The sequence below is a fragment of the Gracilinanus agilis genome, chromosome 1 (assembly GCF_016433145.1).
Source record: "Gracilinanus agilis isolate LMUSP501 chromosome 1, AgileGrace, whole genome shotgun sequence".
Taxonomy (NCBI): domain Eukaryota; kingdom Metazoa; phylum Chordata; class Mammalia; order Didelphimorphia; family Didelphidae; genus Gracilinanus; species Gracilinanus agilis.
In genome coordinates, this window is record NC_058130.1 from 27,564,212 (window position 1) to 27,583,715 (window position 19,504).

Below are 19,504 nucleotides of genomic sequence, written 5' to 3' on the forward strand. Positions count from 1 at the left end.
TAACAATAATAATAGTAACAGATAATAATGATTAACATTTGCACAGCATTGTCTATATTCCAGTCACTATGGTAAATGCTTTATAATTATCTCATTTTACCTTCATAATAACTCTGTGAGATAAATAATACTATTATTCTTATTTTAAAGATGAGGAGACTGAGGCAAACAGATTAAGCAACTTGCTCAGGATCACATAATTAACAAGTATCTGAGGTTAGATCTGAACTCAGTTCTTCCTAACTCCAGGTCTGGCTCTCAAACCAAGGCAAAGTGGTATTATTGCAGAAGGGTGAGGATAACAGGAAAGATACCAGGAAGGTACCTCCTGATGAAGGTAGAATTTGAGTTGAGTCTTTAAGAAACAAGCGATTCTGAGAGGCAGATGTGAGAAAGGAGAACATTCTAGGCATGGAGGACAGTTAGAGATGAGCAGAAAAGCATCCATGATAAAGAGGGAGAAACAAATAAGTCTGTAGATTGCATGGAGGAAAGATAACATGTAAGAAGTATGGAGAGATAGGAAAGGAACAAAGCTTACATTTTACTGGAAGATATAGCCTGTTCACAGGTAAATAAATCCAAGCCAAAGAGGAAGAAGCAGGGAACATTAGTAAAAAGGATAATATTAGATCTAAGCCTTGAAGTAAGCTGAGGACTCTAAGTGGGGGCGCGAAGCATTCTCAAACCATTGTCTCAATTTTCTATTTTGCTTAGAGTACAGAGGAATACTAATAAATTCAGTCTTTTATTATTCAGTTGGCTTCAAAAGCAGTAGGTATTACTTATTACAAGAAACAGGAGTATTGAGTCATCCGTATTATATTGAACTCAAAATGATTGATGGGGAGGGAAGTGAATGTTATATTTTGAAGACATTAAAGTGAATTAAAAATTCTTATTCAGGAAATTTCTTTATTATGGTTTATGAATAGCTAATCCTTGACCCAGTTGAACTTAGAATCTTCTAATGGCTATAACAGAAGAATTGTATAGTCATTTACATGGGGGAACAAAGTTGTTATTGAATTTAGGGAAAAGCAAGCATTGTGCTCATTACCTTTTTCATGAACAGAGTTCACCCAAATGAGACACTTCTTCAGAAAATGATTCCTCCTTTGAGAAAGCTCTGTCACAGGAAATGTACCTTCCTTGGTCAAGTAAGGTGATGCAGCCAACATAACCAGATTATATGATAAAGGGAAGGATGATTTTTTTTCCCACTAAAACTTGAGTAATTGGGTTCCCTCATACCAATACAAATCCTGACTCAGTTACGCTCTGTGGGAGACCAAGAAGAGGCTACAGGTAACAATAAATGGGGGAAATGCTAAATAAAATCTGTATATTTGTCACTAACATTATTTATTGAAAAGGGGATGATTTTCCTCAACAAATCAGTTTCCTGGGCTTTTTTTTATCTGATTTTATTTTTTATTGATTAAGAAAATTCCTTGTTTATATGATACCATATAACTCTTTTGATATAAACCTCAACCTGTCAGCATTGTGCCAAAATTGATTTAGTCAAGTCAGTTAGTCATCAAAGAGTTCAGTGAAAATATCTCTCAATCAACTATTTTTTCTGTGCAAGTAAATAAGAAGATTGAGAGACCAGTTCTTTTCACTTCTCAGTCAAATAGGTGTGCCTTTTGTGATTTTGTTCCCCAGTGCCTTGGTACTAGGTTCTAAGGTTTTCCTTGTCAAGATACAATGAAGGATGCTCAATGTTTTTTTCATAGATGTCACTGAAGGATACATGAAATTAGACATAGATAGAGAGAGAAACATTGGCCATTCTAAATGGCCCTAAGCAGTCATAGTTCCTCTCTAAAAGTCCTCCTGAAAAGTAGTGACATGTACTGGGTAGTGACATGACTGGGGCATGGACCAAGGCGACTAGAAATACTGGAAAATGCATTAGGATAACAGCAGGCTCTCCAAGACTCTCAAAAAGCTGCTCCCTCTCCTTGTAATATTGCCCTTTTTTGGGTGAAATTATTCATATAAGTGGCCTACAGGTTTAGGATATGTAAATAGACTATTGACGTGGGTCTCATCTTCTGGAAAAGTTCCTCTCTGAAACTGGGATTTAATCTTGATTCATCTTCTCTGCTTTCATGTCTCTGCCTCTTTTCTCCTTCCATCAGTAACTAGAGGAGCTTGGGATTGCATCCTTTCACACAAGAAAGAGCTACAAGGTATTGCCAGCCTAAATCTCTTAGCCTGTTCAAGCAGCAAGAGGAAAAAATGCTGAGAGACAACATTACCTCTGTTTTCTCTTCATTAAATGCATGTTGGGGGCATCTGGGTAGCTCAGTGAAGTGAGAGTCAGGCCTAGAGACAGGAGGTCCTGGGTTCAAACCCGGCATCAGCCACTTCCCAGCTGTGTGACCCTGGGCAAGTCACTTGACTCCCATTGCCCACCCTTACCACTCTTCCACCTATGAGACAATACACCGAAGTACAAGGGTTTAAAAAAAATGCATGTTGTCCTAAATCCATGAAAAATCTATGCATACCTGACATCACACTCTCTAAAAGCCCTCTTCTTAACCTCAGCACCCAAGTGCTTCATCCTGTGCATGCTGCCATAAGATGGCACCCAGAAACTCCCTATCAAAGAGGAAAGGGGGACAGAAAAGGAGGGTACATTGCAATATCATTCATAAAGGGAGAGAACTCTCTGCTAACTAGGAGGATCAGGAAAAGTGCTGTGTAGATGATACCTGATTTGAACTTTGAAGGAAACTGAGAAAGAATCACAGGATGATAAATTTAGGTCTGGCAGGAACCTTTGAGGCCATTTAATTCACAATCTTCGTTTCAGATACGGCAAAACTGGCTGAGATAGATTACATGACTTTTCCAGGACCACACAGCAAGGTATATAACAAGTTTCTACAGTGGGTTGTATGCAAGGCCTCATACATGTCAGGGAGACATGAATTCAAGTCTAATCTCAGACCCTTACTTTCTATGTGAGTTTGGGTAAATAATAAATTGTCTCAGTTTCCTCATATGTAAACTGGAGATAATAACTGTGCCTACCTCCTGGGGTTGTTATGAGGACTGATCAAAGGAAATAATAATTATAGAGTTCTTGGCATCATACCTGGAATACAATAGATACTCTATAAATGTTAGCTATTATCATTGTTTATAGTTAAGAGGCAGAGGCACATTAATGTTACCTATCATTAGTGGTAGAATAATAGTACTGGTATTTAGTGGTAGGTACTAGTCAAATCTGAAACAGGATTTAAACTGAGGCCAGCCTGATTTCAAGGCTAGCACTCACACCTCAGGATATTGCTCCGCTGCCCAATTTAACTTATCAGATTCCATTTTCCCCAATTTGGTGGCAGTCTTTTTTTCCTTTTTTAAAAATTTATTTTCATTTTTGTATTATCATGCAAAACACAATTCCATATTGGTCATTGTTGTAAGAGCAAACTCACAAAACCCCTAAAATATGGTTGCAGTCAGACTGTTGTATGAGACCCTGAGATCTGCATAGTGGCACAAAGCCAAACCAGGTGGAGAGTAACCAACAGGCCACACATCCACTGTTGAGGGTGGTATTTCCACCCCAAGTCTGTGAAGACTTTCCCTGGTAGAATAGGCAGATGAAAACAATGCTTTCCAGCAGCCATGATGGCACCTCAGAGCAGGTGCTGGGACTTAGCCGTGGGTCCAACATCAAAGACACCAAGGTCAACCCCTCCTTGCTGGGTCATTCCCAATCATCCTAATTGTTCTCTGTCACTGGACTTTTGATCACTGAAAGGGAAAGTGAGGCTGATAACTTTGTGCAACTCTACCTCACTTAAATCCAATTCACAGGCAAGTCAAGGCATCACCCAGTGACATCATTGGTCCTCTTTGCAAACAAAGGATCAACGACAACAACAACAAGGACAGTGTGTGGCAGAGGTAGGGCAGGTTTCCCTGTCTTCAAGGACTGCCCTCTATGGACCACATCACATATGAGTCATCTCCCAGTTCTTAGCATAACTCCCCGCCACTGATGTAATCCCAGCTCGCCTACCATGCTAACAATAAGAGGTTACTCCTGCTCCCTAATCGTGGGTTCTGGAGACTTCAACATCCAAACAACTCACTACTACAGAACACTTGACAACCTGTACAGTAACTCACAACTGATCCTCACAAGATCCCTGTGAGGTCCTGGCAAACGTTGTTACCCACATTTAACAGAGGAGGAAATCGAAGCTTGGAGCTAAAGTGACCGTCTCAAAGTCCCAGAACTGATAAAGTTCTAACCGCAGAAGCCTTAAGTTCCAAGTCCCCATCTTTCTCTGCCACAGCAGGCTGATCTGGTAGTTAGAAAAGAGAAACAGGATGCCAGCTTTTCTGCTTTTCATGCCAGAGGTTTTAATCCTTTCATTCAAAGTCCTTGTATGTGTATACATAAATATATACACATATATAAATATATGTATATATAAATGCATAAAATAAAATATAGAATAAAAGAATAATATATTATATGCCATATATATTATAAATATATTATAAAAGAATAATATAATAATATAAAAGAATAAAAGAAACCAGTGAATAGTTATCAAAAACATATATTAGCATATACATGTAAAAATAATATCTAAATGACATATATGGTGAATATATGTCTATATATCCACAGTTATATATACATATATGGATGTACTTTTCTGATAACTCTACTTCACCAGTTGGGTTCTTTTATTATCTTCTGTATTTGATTTTAAGCATTTGGCACCATCATTTTGAGAAGGGACCCTTAGTCTTCACCAGACAGTCAAAGTAAGGGTCCATGACACACAAATGGGAAGAAGCCCTGCTCTAATTAGTCACACTTTCTGGGGCATCTCTTGANGCAATGGGGGTCAAGTGACTTGCCCAGGGTCACACAGCTGGGAAGTGGCTGAGGCTGAGTTTGAACCTAGGACCTCCTGTCTCTAGGCCTGACTCTCACTCCACTGAGCTACCCAGCTGCCCCTAGACTGTTACATTCTTAACATAGTGCCTTAACATAGTTGGGACTCAATAAAGTGCATTGGATTTAGGTGAATTGAGTCAAAATAAATTGAATTGAATTATGACTATGAGAAGACCTGGGCTGTAGACCCAACTTTACCACTTGGGAAGGCAACTTTAGATAGATTGCTGAACTGCTTAGGGCTCAGATTCCTCTCCTATAGAATTAGAGGAGCAGATTAAATAATCTCTGAGATTGTTTTCAGCTAGGCTATTCTAAGATTCCAAAGTATTTGTTGGAAATAGGAATACTTTCCCCAAAGATTTTGATAAATTCAATTGAGAACATATCCACACATGCTTATTAAGATGGAATAGGTTTATTTTTGATCTTTTGTTAATCACACATATTGTCAAGAAAAAAAATCAGTTTGCAGTTGAAAACTACTAAGTTGTCTAATTCAAATCATACCTGAAAAACCATCTCGTCTTCTACAACCTAAGCAACTGGTCCTCTAGACTTTGCTTGAAAACATCCAGTATGGGGGAAACGACTATATCCCATTTCACTTTTAGATAGCGCTCATTCTTAGTAGTTTTGTTTTTTCTTTTGTTGAACCTAGTTTCTTTCTATCCATTGTTTCCAGGTTCACCCTCTAACATAAAGGAGAAGTCCAATCCTTCCTCCATATGACAGTATTTAAAGTCCTTGAACATGGTTATTGTATCTTCTCTGAATCTTCTCTTTTCAAGCCAAATATCCCTAGTTCTTTCAACTGATCCTCATAGGATTGTGATGGCAAACCTATGGATGTGTGCCAAATGTGGAACACAGAGACCTCTCTGTAGGCACATGTGCCATCCCCAATAGAGTTAGTTACTATAAATGCAGAGGGACTCTGGCGGAGCTGCTACCTTACCCTCTCCACCATGTCTTCCCACCCTGCTGTACTTACTCCTTCCCCTGAGTGAAGCACTCAGGCCACTCCTCTCCATTTCTCCCCTGTCTGGGGTAAGATAGGGGGAAGGGAGGGACACTCAGTCTGGGGGAGAGGGGAACTGCACACAATGAGGGGTGGACATGTCACACAGTCTGGGTAGGGCACAGCACATGGTATCTAAAAGGTTCTAAAAAATTCACCATCACTGTCATAGGACATGAATCTGAGCCCTTCTCAATACTGACTGCCCTCTTCTAGACTGTCTCAAAATTAGCCTTTTTTTAAGATGTGAGGCACAGGCATACCCTTCCATAATATATATATCCATTGGGTCCAAGATGGAATCCAAGACTGAAATAGATCTGAGATATAAGTATGGAACTCCTTATATCTTCAAGTACATGGTTCTGCAAGTACTCAGTGTGAATTAGAAGTAAACACTATTCAGTAACAAGCTTGAAGATTAATTCTAGATGCAGCTGAAAGCTTTGAATTTGTATTGATACAACCTGCCCAGCTCCCTCACCAGTTTTCTTTTGAAAAAGCAACTCATTTAATTATATTGATTCACTTTTCTACATGCATATTTCAATGATCCAAAACCCCTTTGGGATTTTTCTGCATGCAACCCAGACTATGAGTGATCATTTCAGATTGGAATGCTATTGCTGTTTATATTGGAAGAGATAATGAAGACAAATGGGGAGCCTGAACTGATTTATTGTCGACTTTTAATTTAGTATATTGGGACAGCTAGATGTTGCAATAGATAAAAAACACTGGGTTCGGAATCAGGACTCATCCTCGTGAGTTCAAATCTGACCTTAGACACTTAACTAGCTGTGTGACCTTGAGCAAGTCTTTTAAATCTGTTTGCTTTTGCTTCCCTATCTGTCAAATGAGCTGGAGAAGGAAATGACAAATGACTTCAGTAACTTTGCCAAAAAAAAAAACCAATGAGCTCATGAAAAGTAAGACATGACTAAAATAACTGAAAAACAAAAATTTGGTATATTGGTAAAATTTTTATTAGTGTAGATTCTTTCTCAGATGATAAAAATTGTCTTTTAACTTCAACCTATGCCATTTTTGTTTCTGTTGTCATGTATGTCCCCCCATAGTAGATCTATGCAATGCCCTACCTTTTTCTCTTTTAGTATCTTGGGGTTGCTCATCTATCACCCCATCAGTTCATCAGCTGTGTCTGACTTTGACTCTCTTACTAGACCACTTTCTTCTTTTCTAGGCATATCATATTCTCAGTAATGTTTTTTCATAGAGTACATTTTCATGTGTACATTCATATACAAATTATCTTGGGTGACACACTTCATTCAATCTACTTACGTTCATTCTTTACTCTATAGGGTTCTTTTTCATTTTAATACTTCCATGATCATGGTGTCTAATTATTCATTGATTCATTGAAGAAGGATCAGAGAACTTAAATACGAGGCCTTAAACTTAAATAAGAGACATTAATTATCATTAATATCATTTGGTGACCCAGGAGTTCCTTTTTTTTAAAACCCTTAACTTCTGTGTATTGGCTCCTAGGTGGAAGAGTGGTCAGGGTGAGCAATGGGGGTCAAGTGACTTGCCCAGGGTCACACAGCTGGGACGTGTCTGAGGCCAGATTTGAACCTAGGACCTCCCATCTCTAGGCCTGACTCTCAATCCACTGAGTTACCCAGCTGCCCCAACCCAGGTGTTCTTAACCTAGGTCCCATGAACTTTTTTTTTTAATATTTTGGAACTATAATTCAAAATAATTGATTTTCTTTCTTATCCATGTATTTTATTTTATTTATTCATTTTAAAAACCCTCTGAGAAGGGGTCTACAGGCTTTACCTATACAGACAAATGAATTCATGATACAAAGAATGTTTCAATCCCCAATGTTGTCCAGTCCTATCAGTTGAAAACTGAGTTTCTGTAGTATCTTCTGTAAGAAAAAAAATTAAAACACTTTTCTTTGTGTCCTTGGTGGTTATGTAATCAATCATGAATTTAGCTAAAATAAGCCTTAGTCATTTAGTCCAACCTTTTTTGTTTTAGATGTGAGGAAACAAGCCCAAAATCACTCTGGGAGTAACAGAACTAGAATCTGAACTCAGGTCTTGTAATTCTAAATCCAGGAGCAAGTCCTCTCTTCCTTTCCAGATTTCATGTTGCCTCTCCCATTCTCCACCCTCACCTCTAACCCATGTAAACTTCTTGAGGCAATAGTCCTTTTCCATGATGTCTTTTTTCCAGTGTACAGCACGGTGCCTCACGTGTGGTAGGGTCTTGAGCAATACTTATTGACTTGTATTGGACTTCCAAACACATAAGCATCTTGCCAAAGACTACAAATAGGAGAAGCAGACCTAGAACCTAGCTGTTGTGACCTCCAGTCTAGTAAGCTTCCCATTATACTATATGAGACAGCTAAGTGATACCATGGATAAGGTGTTGGGTATGGAGTCAAGAACCCCTAAATTCAAAGCCTGAGTGACCCTGAACTAGTCATTTAACCTCAGTTTTTTCATCTATAAAATATAGATAATAAATGGATCTACTTCACAGGGGGTTTTGTGAGAATCAAATGAGATTCAAATGATCAGGACACTTCAAACCTTAAGGAGTTCTATAAATCCTAGATTTTATTATAGTTATATAACGTGGAGAGAGAAGCAACACAACATAGTGGAGAGAGTTGGCATTGGAGCTAGGAAAACCTGAGCTCAAACCTGCCTGTGTCCCATACTAACAGTGTGGATCTTTGCTGCCAGGCTCTGAGTTACAAAGTCCTGATCTCCTTTGACAGAGGGAGGTCCCTACTGGGAGATTCCCATTCCACTGAAATATAAGGCCTCCCACATCCTCCACTCCCTCAAAATAGGATGCAGCAGGGTTTGTGTTGCATGGATACTTGAATAACTTGTCTAGTGGAGACATCAATCCATAGCGGAATTGTCAAATGGCCAGCAATACGCCCATTTTGCACAACAATCATAAAAATCACTTGCATCAGCATTGACTGAGCAGCATAGAAGGTACAGAAGGGTTTGGGGGCTACTTCACTGTTTGCAAAAAAGAAAGAGGAAAAATGTATGAGGCCTCAGAATTGTGGTTGCACAACCAAAAATCAATGGATAAAATGTTCAGGAAAGACAGCAGCAAATGAAAAGCACAATGTGTCAATTGGGATCAAATTTAACTGGAGGAAAAAAGAAATGAAATCCTAGAGCAGTTCTCAAAACAAGGGCCCACTCAAGCATGAAACAAGAAGATGGATTATGACTCGGTTCCCTTGTAAATAAAGGAATCTTGGTGTCATCTGCCTCTTTTCCCCCTTGGCAAAAGCCAGATTAATTGACGATGCAAGCAGTAATATTTCTTACCGTGATAAAATAAAACAAATCTAAAGATTCTGCGAGCTCTCCCTCAAATTAATAACATTGTGAAACATGTAATCCTAGCATCTGGATGGGGTCAGAAAATTGGCTGCTTAGATCCTGTTTACCTCCAAAAGGAAAATAATGAATGTATTTGGAAAGTTGAACCCAGCTACAGATGGTATTGGGGGAAAAATGCTCAGCTTGATTTCCATCTCTCTTCCTACCTCTGTGCATCTCTTCCCTGCTCAGATCTCCAGCTGAGTTCAAAGAGAACTTGGCTTCCACAGGAGATGTACTGATGTACACAAGGGGATAGGTAGGAGGTCCCCAATGTTTTGGTTGGATAAGAGTTGAGATGTTATAGAACTATGGGCAGTTTCATAATGGGATTTTCCAAACAAGCAATATGGAAATGAGAACAGCTGGTACCAACAGTCCCTTGGCTTATTAGCCAGTGTATAATCTACCCCCAAAAAACACAGTATTTTTTCCTAAAACTATAATCAAAGTACTCACACCCAAAGTTCTAGATTGGCTATGAGTTTTGATTGTTTATTCAGTCCTCAAAATCCCAAATGGAGTCACAAAAAAATTGGTCATGTAACTTACCCAGAGCCACACAGCTTCTCTGAGGTAGGATTCAAATTCAGATCTTCCAAGTGTCCAAGTTTGGCATTCTATCTCCTTTACTAATATATCTATATTGGATATACACATATATAATAAAATATAAGGTCCTCAAGTACAGAAATCATATCATTTTTGTCTTTGTATCCCCAGTATTAGGCTCTTTACAAATGTATATTGATTGACTTTTCTGTGTACATGTCATTTCTCTCCAGTACCATGTGAGCTTCTGAAAGTCAAGAACTGTTTTCCCTTTTTGTTTGAATCTCTAGTTCTAGAGTAATGCCTGGAATATAGTGTGTGCTCTAAAATGTGAGTTAAATGGAAGGGAACGTATAGAGAGCCAGCCTCTACATGCAAAAAAATGAGGGTTCTGAGTGGCGTTTACGGCGTCGGATTGATAAGACAGGAAAAAGAAAATGAGAACAACCAGACTAGTGGTTAGCCCATGCTGTTCCGAATTCTGCAGGCTTGGGAGTTTATTATATACTGATTTCAAACAAAGAACACAAAAAGAGTCACCATTGTAAGGGGGTAATAAATCACACATAATCCATTGAAGTCTAAAGAATAAAGGTGCAAAGACAAATGGTCAAATTTCAACCACCAACTTAGTAGGGGATAATTCTGGGAGAGGAAATACCCCATGGAGATGCTCACCAATTGAAATCTGCATTTGGTCAAATGAAGTTCAGACTAAAGACGCCAGTTCTAATCTGAATATGCAATCTTATCTAAGTAACATTTGTTAGGATTCAGGCTTCTCAATTATCAAGGAAGGGAATCATCAACTCAGTAGATGCTGGTCTTCCACTTCAAAGCTCTCCAATAAGAATTCTAAGAAAGGTGGGGATCAAAGACTGAGTCAAAAGAGGAGGCTCAGATTTTTATCTTAGATGGCCCATTCTGTCTGTCCTGACATGCAGTGCAGAAAAATCATACACACAGTTTTACTTGCCGATGATGTTGTAATGGGATCCAGATAAAATATGTTACAGACTCTGTTTCTCTAAATGACTCCTAATAGCCTCTTGGAGGGATCAAGTTGATTTTGGATTAACCTACCTGCTGGTACCAGAGCTTTTGGGGGCTCAGGTGACCAGGACCAAACGCAAAGACTGCCTCAGTCTGGATTGGTCACGTAGGGATTCCAGATAACAGGCCGTGAATTTGATCCTATTTCTCCAATGGCTTTAATACATCGAATGGCTTCCCACAGGAATGGAAAACTGGAGAACAGAACTAGATCAGAACTGAGCTTAGAATGAAATGCTTCTGAGTCATCTCTGTCTATCCAGTTCATGTGAACTGACTTAGGAATATTGTTTCATTTCAGTGTTTAATTATGTTTTATGACCAAGGAGTCTTTGGAAATATGTATTCGTTCACTCTAGAATTTTCTGGTCATTAATGCATATGAGTTTGTTTTTTTTCAGAGTATTTGAACCTTCAAAGTCCTGGCTTTGATCAAGAATGAAGAAATGTCTAATCTTGGCCAGATGTTTCATTTTCTCTTTTTTTCTCTTGTATTTTGTATTCCTGATACTCAGCACAGTGCCTGGATCATAGTAAGCCCTTAATGAATAGTACTTGTTAATAGAGTGCTGAATCTGGAGTAGGGAGGGACTAAGTTGAAGTCTGGCCTCAGACACTTTGTGACTCTGGGCAAGTCACTTACCCAATTGTCTAGCCCCTGCCACTCTTCTGTCTTAGAACTGATATTAAGACAGAAGGTAAGGGTTTATTGGTCTGACAACTTAATTGTGCTAAATGAAGGAACAGTCCATTTGAAATTGTTAGGAAGAAGATTTGGAGGAACATGATATAACTTTAAATACTCATTCCATGGTCCCACTCAGCACTGGAAAGAAAATTAAAACCTTGGCTATCCCAAAGATTCTTCCTAGCTAATCTCTCTCCATTTGCCAAAAGTTCACAGGTAATAATAGAAGTCAGTATTCCCTCTGGCTCTCTTGGAACGAATGGGCACCCTCCTTTGGCAAGGGTAATTGCAGCAAAGACCCATATGTTTCAGTAGAATGATTGTTTTTTTTTAATCTCCATCATCCTTCCCATTAGTTTAATTTCCCTTAATCTCTAAGCACTGTCCTTAGCTCCTTCAAATATTTCTTTTAGAAATTTGAAAGAGCATTAAAATTCTGACACAGCTAAGCACCAGAACACATCTACCAAACTATAACATATAACAGTTTAGAAATAGCTCATGAAACCTGAAATCAAGGCTCCCACCTAGTCCACGACCATGTTTCACATTCCATTTGGCAATTCCAGTCATGTGGAGGAAACAAGAATTCAATTCTTAAGGAAACTATTCAGTATTCTTTGCCCATAGTATTTGCTCTAAGTCAACAACCATTCATTAAGAATTTACTGTGTAGGCCAGATGCTGTTCTGAGATGTTTGTTGAAATAAATTGAATTTCTACATATCCACTTTTCTTTTTCCATCATTTTTCTCCTCCTTTGATTTTCTAGGATTTCATCGTCACAGTAGTCTTCTCATTTCTGTGGCTGGTTGGTTCATCCGCTTGGGCAAAAGGACTTTCTGACGTCAAGGTAGCAACAGATCCAAAGGAAGTCTTGTTGCTGGTGTCAGCTTGTAAACAACAGTCCAACAAGTGCTTGGCTGTCCACAGCCCCGTTATGTCGAGTTTGAATACTTCTGTGGTAAGTACGTTTCATCGTATGCATGACCCTGAGCTCTTTGCTTATGACTGAATCAACTACTGCTACCGTTTCTAAAAACTTGCAGAAATTCTGTTTCCAAAACTAGGTCAATCCAAAAGTTGATGTTTCATTCCACAGGGAAGATTAATCTGTGGACCTTCCAGTTTCAGAGTGTCAGAATCTGGAGACTTTAATATATCCAATTATGGCGTCCTTAATAAAAACCCAGCAGGTATTAGTAACAGCTTGGATGAGAATCAAGACTAACTTCTCACCCAGAAGCAAATTTAAAATGTGAATGCTGAGGTCCAAGATTGGCAGAAATTGAAAGAAATATTTGAAGGCTTAGAAATTGGCCGTGAACAACACAGTGTTCAAATCATACTTATTTTGAGCCTACCCAACTGATTGCTTAGAGAAAAGTTCTCAGACCTGGTAGGGTGGTGAAAAGAATACATGGAATATTAAAACATACACACATTATAGCTATATTCATGTTTTTACCTTTTTCCTGCTTATAATTGCAAGATCTGTTTGGAAAAGTAGTTATCATATTATATGACCTTAGAGCTAGAAGGGAACTGAAGGTCTTCTAATAAAACACCTTTGTGTGACAAATGAAGAAACTGAGGCAAATTGAAGAAGCAACTTGCTCAAGATTTCACAACTCTTAAAAATTAGTATTTAAGGGGGCAGCTGGGTAGCTCAATGGATTGAGAGGACAGGAGGTCCTAGGTTCAAATCTGGCCTCAGACACTTCCCAGCTGTGTGACCCTGGGCAAGTCACTTGACTCCCATTGCCTAGCCCTTACTACTCTTCTGCCTTGGAGCCAATACACAATATTGACTCCAAGATGGAAGGTAAGAGTTTAAAAAAATTAGTATTTAAACCCAGCGCCATCAACTACAAGTCAAGTTCTTTTCCCACCACACTAAGTCCAAAATAATCCAGGGAGATGGTAGAAGGAAGATGACTTCAGTTAAGAAACTTGTCCTATAGTATCATCAAACAATGAGTTTCGGACTAAGAACATCATGAATTTGGCAGGAAAACAAAGTCAACATTTCAGTTTCCAACTTTGTGTTAGTGCTTAGAGTAAGTTACATCCATAGAAGACATGGCCTGTGAGAGCAATCTGAGATCCAGTCTATGACATCCAATTCATGAAGGATTTGTTAAGAATTTACCATACTGGTCCCTAGAGATACAAAGGCAAGAACAAAAGCAATCCTTCACACCAAGGAGCTTACACTCTACTGGGAGGAGTCAACATGTACACCATTGCCAACATAAAATATAAATCAGATAAATATTCAGTGATTTCAGAGGATGAAGCAAACACTAAGGAGGGAGAGAAAGCAGAGCTTATTGTCAGAGGCAACACTTGAATCAATCAGTCAGTGAACATTTATTAAGTACTTGCTATTTTCCAGGCACTGTGCCAAGCATTGGGGGATCAAAAAAAGGTCAAAGATAATCCCTACTCTCAAGTTGCTTACAGTCTAATGGAGGAGTCAACATGCAAATAACTATGTTCAAACAAGCTTTAGCTAGAATAAATGGGAAATACTTAACAGAAGGAAGGCACTAGACTTAAGAAGTATTGGGAAAGACATTCTACATGGGATAGGACTTTAGGTGTGATTTGAAAGCATCCAGGATTCAGGGATGAGGAGGGAGAGGATTCCAGACACAGAGGACAGTCAGTGAAAATGCCCAGGGAGGTGGGTGGAGGGTCTTGTTTGAGGAATCAAATCAAAGAGTTCATGGTGAATGGGCTAAAGCAGTGGTTCCCAAACTTTTTTGGCCTACAGCCCCTTTTCCAGAAAAAATATTACTTAGCCCCCTGGAAATTAATTTTTTTTTATTTTAATAGCAATTAATTGGAAAGATAAATGCACCTGTGGCCGTCACCACCTCACTGGATCACTGCAGCACCCACCAGGGGGCGGTGGTGCCCACTTTGGGAATCACTGGGCTAAAGTATAAGAAGACTAAAAAGGTTAGGGATCAGGCTATGAAGGGATTGGAAGGGAAATTGGGGTTCCAGGAAACAGATGTGAAGATCATGTGCATTTCAGCAATAGGGAAGAGTCTATGCAAAGAGACAGAGAAGGGAGATAGACTGTCACATACAGGGCACAGAGAGTATGAACTAATGAGGCTAGAAAAGTATGTGAGGAAAACTGAGATATAATCAGACTTCCTATCAGAAGACAGTAACTCTTCTCCAGGATCCAAATCCGGTGTTGTTTATTCTTTTCATTCAGAGAGGCGAATGGGAGGGGGATAACTCCTGACACTGATCTGATTCTAGTGGACAAGTTCCCTTGTGGTGACAAGCAGGGATGTCAAAGAAAGGAAGAAAAAGAGGCCTCTTCCTGGACCTTGAATCTGGTCCAGGCTCAGTGACCAGGTACCTTTGCAACTAAGGTCTTGGCCAGGGGTCAGAGGCTGGATGAAAAGAGACCAATGCTAGGGTCTTCCCTAGTAATGAGTCCAAAATGCAGTCTGAAGCACAGCAAAGCTGAGAAGAAAGTTCAGCAGCATTTGTGGACAGAAGAACCTTCTTGAACAGCCCCTAAAAATAATTATCTTTGCTTCAAGGTCGTGTTCCCAGAGCATTCTGGGATTCAATCTGGGGAGGCATTGAAGAAGGGAAAAAAATTCCAAAACTGTTTTCAGTTATTTGACTGCAAATAGTGTCTCTGGGAGATAGTCGCTATGGAGATAAATTATGTATTAGGGTTGACAGTCATTTTCATTTATCCCTGACCACACCTGTGGACAATAACTTCAAGGGGGCCATTAAAAAGCTATCGCCTTGTTTATGGATTTCTCTAATGCACAGTGTGTAAAGATGCCTGTGGCATCCAAGCACAGCCCTTGAAATCTTTGAAAGGTAAAATAAAGTGTTGGATGTTTTTCTCTCGGAAGAAGTCATTGCAGAGAATTTGAAGATTTATCTTACTATTTAAAAACACATATACACACAGGAGTCTTTCAATAAACAAGAAAAGCTCTGGCCTTCAACAAAGTCCTTTTAAAATCCACTTCGAAAATCTCTAATCGGTCCATAACGGATGTCATGGGAATTGGAAAAAACCCATACCCAGAGTATGGCAAGTGGAGCTCAGCCCCAGGGCATTAAAATTTAGAAGGCAAAAATGTGTAAAACGTTTGCTCCCTCAACATTGTAGAAGCCACCAGGCATAGAATCAAATACTTACCAAATGTGGGATCCTGGGCAAGTCATTTTACCTCACTCAGGCTCAGTTTCCTCATCTGTCAAAATGGGGAAAAGGAATAATGCCTACACTTCATGCTTGTTGTGAGAATCCTATAAGAAAGTATATGTAAAAGCACTTTGTAGGTCTAAAAGTATTTAAAAAAATGTTAGCTATTTTTTATTTTTATTAATTTTTTTGAGGGGGGGTTACTTACTATATTCTTTCATATTATAAAATCCTAATTTCATATGAGAACACAACTGCTAATGCTTGCCAGGGATATTATAACAGGTTTCTTCATGCTGTGGATAAAATGCTGAACCTGAAATCAGGAAGATGTAAGCATATCCCCACTCAGTGACTTGTTAGATGCATGACCCTGGGGCCATCATTTAACCTCTCTCAGCTTACTTTAGTTACCTATCTGTAATCTAGCAGTAAAACTATGGCAAGAATAGCCCCAACCTGGGGGCAGCTGGGTAGCTCAGTGGATGGAGAGCCAAGCCTAGAGACAGAAGGTCCTGAGCTCAAATATGACCTCAGACACTTCCCAGCTGTGTGACCCTGGGCAAGTCACTTGACCCCCATTGCCCATCCTTACCACTCTTCCACCTAGGAGCCAATACACAGAAGTTAAGGGTTTAAAAAAATTAAAAAAAAGAATAGCCCCAACCTCACAGAGGATCAAATGTAAGCATTTTGTAAACATGAAATTTTTATTTAAATGTTAGCTGTTAGCTGTCACTCTCTCTGCTTTTCCCAAAAGCCAAAATGTCTAATTATAGTTCCAAATGGGAGATTTTGTGGATAGGAAACAAAGCAAATCCATTCTCCACATTCACATAATAAATGGTCACTAGACTGATTATGAGATCTGTAAGGAAGATCACCTATGCTACCTAAGCAGCTGGTTTATTCAGGTAATATAATGGGATAATTAATAATAATTAGACAATGAGCTTCTCTATTAGAAAGTGACCTTGATAGTAGGGATTATGGGTTTTTTTTCCTATTCTTTGTATCCCCATTCAGTTCTTGGTATACAGTTGGTGCTTTATAAATGTTTATTAATTGACTAATAATTGTCTCCTTGTGGAATATGCTTTCATGTCAGTAATTTTTACAACTAGTCTATGAGCTAAGTGGGCATGGTGTTATTATCCCTGTGTTAAAAATGAGGAAATGGGACATAACTGACTGATTGATCATATGATTCATCAGTAGGAAAACCTGAACTGGAACCCAAAGCTTGGAAGTTCTAAGTCAATTCTTTTTTGCATCTCACCTCAGGCACCCAATAGACATCCTGTGGAACAAATGCCTCAGGTCTTGACTGAGTTTTTAAAATCTTATTAGCTATCAAACATGAAGTAGGCATCAACATAAGATCATATCACTCTAGTGCAAATATCAATAATATGGAAATAGGTCTTGATCAATGACACATGTAAAACTCAGTGGAATTGTGCGTTGGCTACGGGAGTGGGGAGGGAAAGAACGTGAATCCTGTAACCATGGGAAGACGTTCTAAATTAATTAATTAAACAGAAATTTTAGAAAAACATAACATCGTAGATTTAGAAAAGAATCAATAGTCTGGGAGGCTTGATTTTAAGTCCTGCTGCAAGCATGTATTACCTATGTATCCCTGACCAAGCCAGCTAATCTCTCTGTGCCTCAGTTTCTTCATCTGTAAAGTGGCTAATAATAGAACCAACCTTACAGGGTGCAGTGAGTAGCAAATGAAATAATATATGTAAAACTCTTGTAAATTTTAAAGTCATAACATCCACAAGGAATTATTAAGCCCTTGCTATAGACCAGGCAATGTGTTAGCCATTGGGGAATGCAAAGAATGAAACGCTCTCTAGTCTCAAGAAACTTTTATTTCTCTATTAGTAGTCAGAGTGTTTGTAAGAGAGTAATGTATAACTATCAGAAATTTCTGTTTGAATGGCCAGATTTGGGGGTAAAGTCTGGGTGCACCCAGCTTTGTAAAAAGTGTCCTCTCTCCAAAAAAAGTGTTCTCTTTCTAAGAAAATGGAAATGGAATCTGCCACCATCACAAAGTAAACCTAGTATCTGAATTTAGTGTTTGGGGTAGGGGTAGGGGGGACATGTATGCAGTTCAGTATATTGAGAGCCAGGCCCAGAGATGGGAGGTCCTGAGTTCAAATTTGACCTCAGGCACTTACTGTCTGTGTGATCCTTTGTTTTGTTTGCCTCAGTTTCCTCATCTGTAAAATGAGCCGGAGAAGGAAATGGCAAACCTCTCTAGTATCTTTGCCAAGAAACTCCAAATGGGGTCAACACTTTGCCTCAGTTTCCACATCTGTAAAATGATCTGGAGAAGAAAATGGCAAACCTCTCTAGTATCTTTGCCAAGAAAACCTTAAATGAAGTCATAGAGAATAAAATGGCTCAATAACAAATAGTCTTCAATCCATGATAACACGGTCCTTGGTTGTTTCTCTCCACATATATCTCTGGCTCTCTTGTTTCCTTCTCCCCCAAAACAAGCAATTCATTCACCCGGTATACTAGACCAGACTACCAAGGGAGTTGAGGTTTTTTCCCTACTTATATATACTACCTATAAGATAGCCTAGAGTAGGAGAGAGGTTGGTGGCTTTCCTTAAGGCTGTATGCAACAGCTGCTGCCTTCCTTCCTTAGGCAGCTGCCCTACTGTGTTGATAGTGGCAACACCTTGACTGTCTGAACTCTGATACTCAAGAGTAATTCAGATTAGATACCAATATTCTCTTTGATTTGATCAGATTCTATCTGTATTTTTTAATAAACAAAATGATTGAATTGTTCCAGGGACCTTCTTTTAATTTACTATTTTCTAAAAAAATTATCATTTCTTTCAGGATCACACAAGATTTATCTTTTTTAATGTTTAACTTTTTTCCAATTACATGTGGAAAAGTTTTGAACATTTTCTTTTATTTTGAGTTCCAAATTCCCTCCTTCCCTCCCCTCCCCTCCATTGAAAATCAAACAATTTGATATAGATTATACATGTGCAGTCATGCAAAACAGATTTCTATATTAGTCACATTATGAAAGAAAATATGGAAAGACCTACATGAAATTATGAAGAGCAAAATAAGCAGAATCAAGAGGCCATTATTTACAGCAACAGAAATATTGTTTGGAGAATAAATTATTTATGTCTGCCTCCAGAAAAAGAACTGATAGGAAAAGCATAGTTGTATATATCCATAGATCTTTTCATCAAATAATGCTTTCTCTAGTGTGGGGAGGGAGGGAAGGAGAGAAATAACTGGGAATTTTAGTGTAACAAACAAGTCAATAAATTAATGTTTTAAAAGAAAAACCAAATATACGCACATACAATAAAGTGAAAAACAGTATGCTTCAATAAATATTCAGAAAGGGAGCAATTGGGTGGCTCAGTGGATTAAGAGCCAGGCCCAAAGATGGGAGGTCCTGGGTTCAGATTTGGCCTCAGACACTTCCTAGCTGTGTGACCCTGGGCAAGTCACTTGACCCCCATTGCCTAGCCCTTACCACTCTTCTGCCTTAGAACCAATACCCAGTATTGATTCCAAGATGGAAGGTAAGGGTTTTAAAATAAATAAATATTCAGAAACTGTCCATTCTTTCTCTGCTCACTTCAC

General features: G+C 38.9%; 1 protein-coding gene across 1 annotated transcript in view; it reads left to right on the top strand.

Annotated features, from left to right (window-relative positions):
- SYNPR (synaptoporin) overlaps window positions 1–19,504 on the top strand; it is a 362,121-nt gene that overhangs the window by 338,167 nt on the left and 4,450 nt on the right. The window contains exon 5 of the mRNA XM_044656810.1: window positions 12,434–12,625. Coding sequence (XP_044512745.1) covers window positions 12,434–12,625 — 192 coding nt within the window. The remainder of the gene's footprint in view (window positions 1–12,433; window positions 12,626–19,504) is intronic.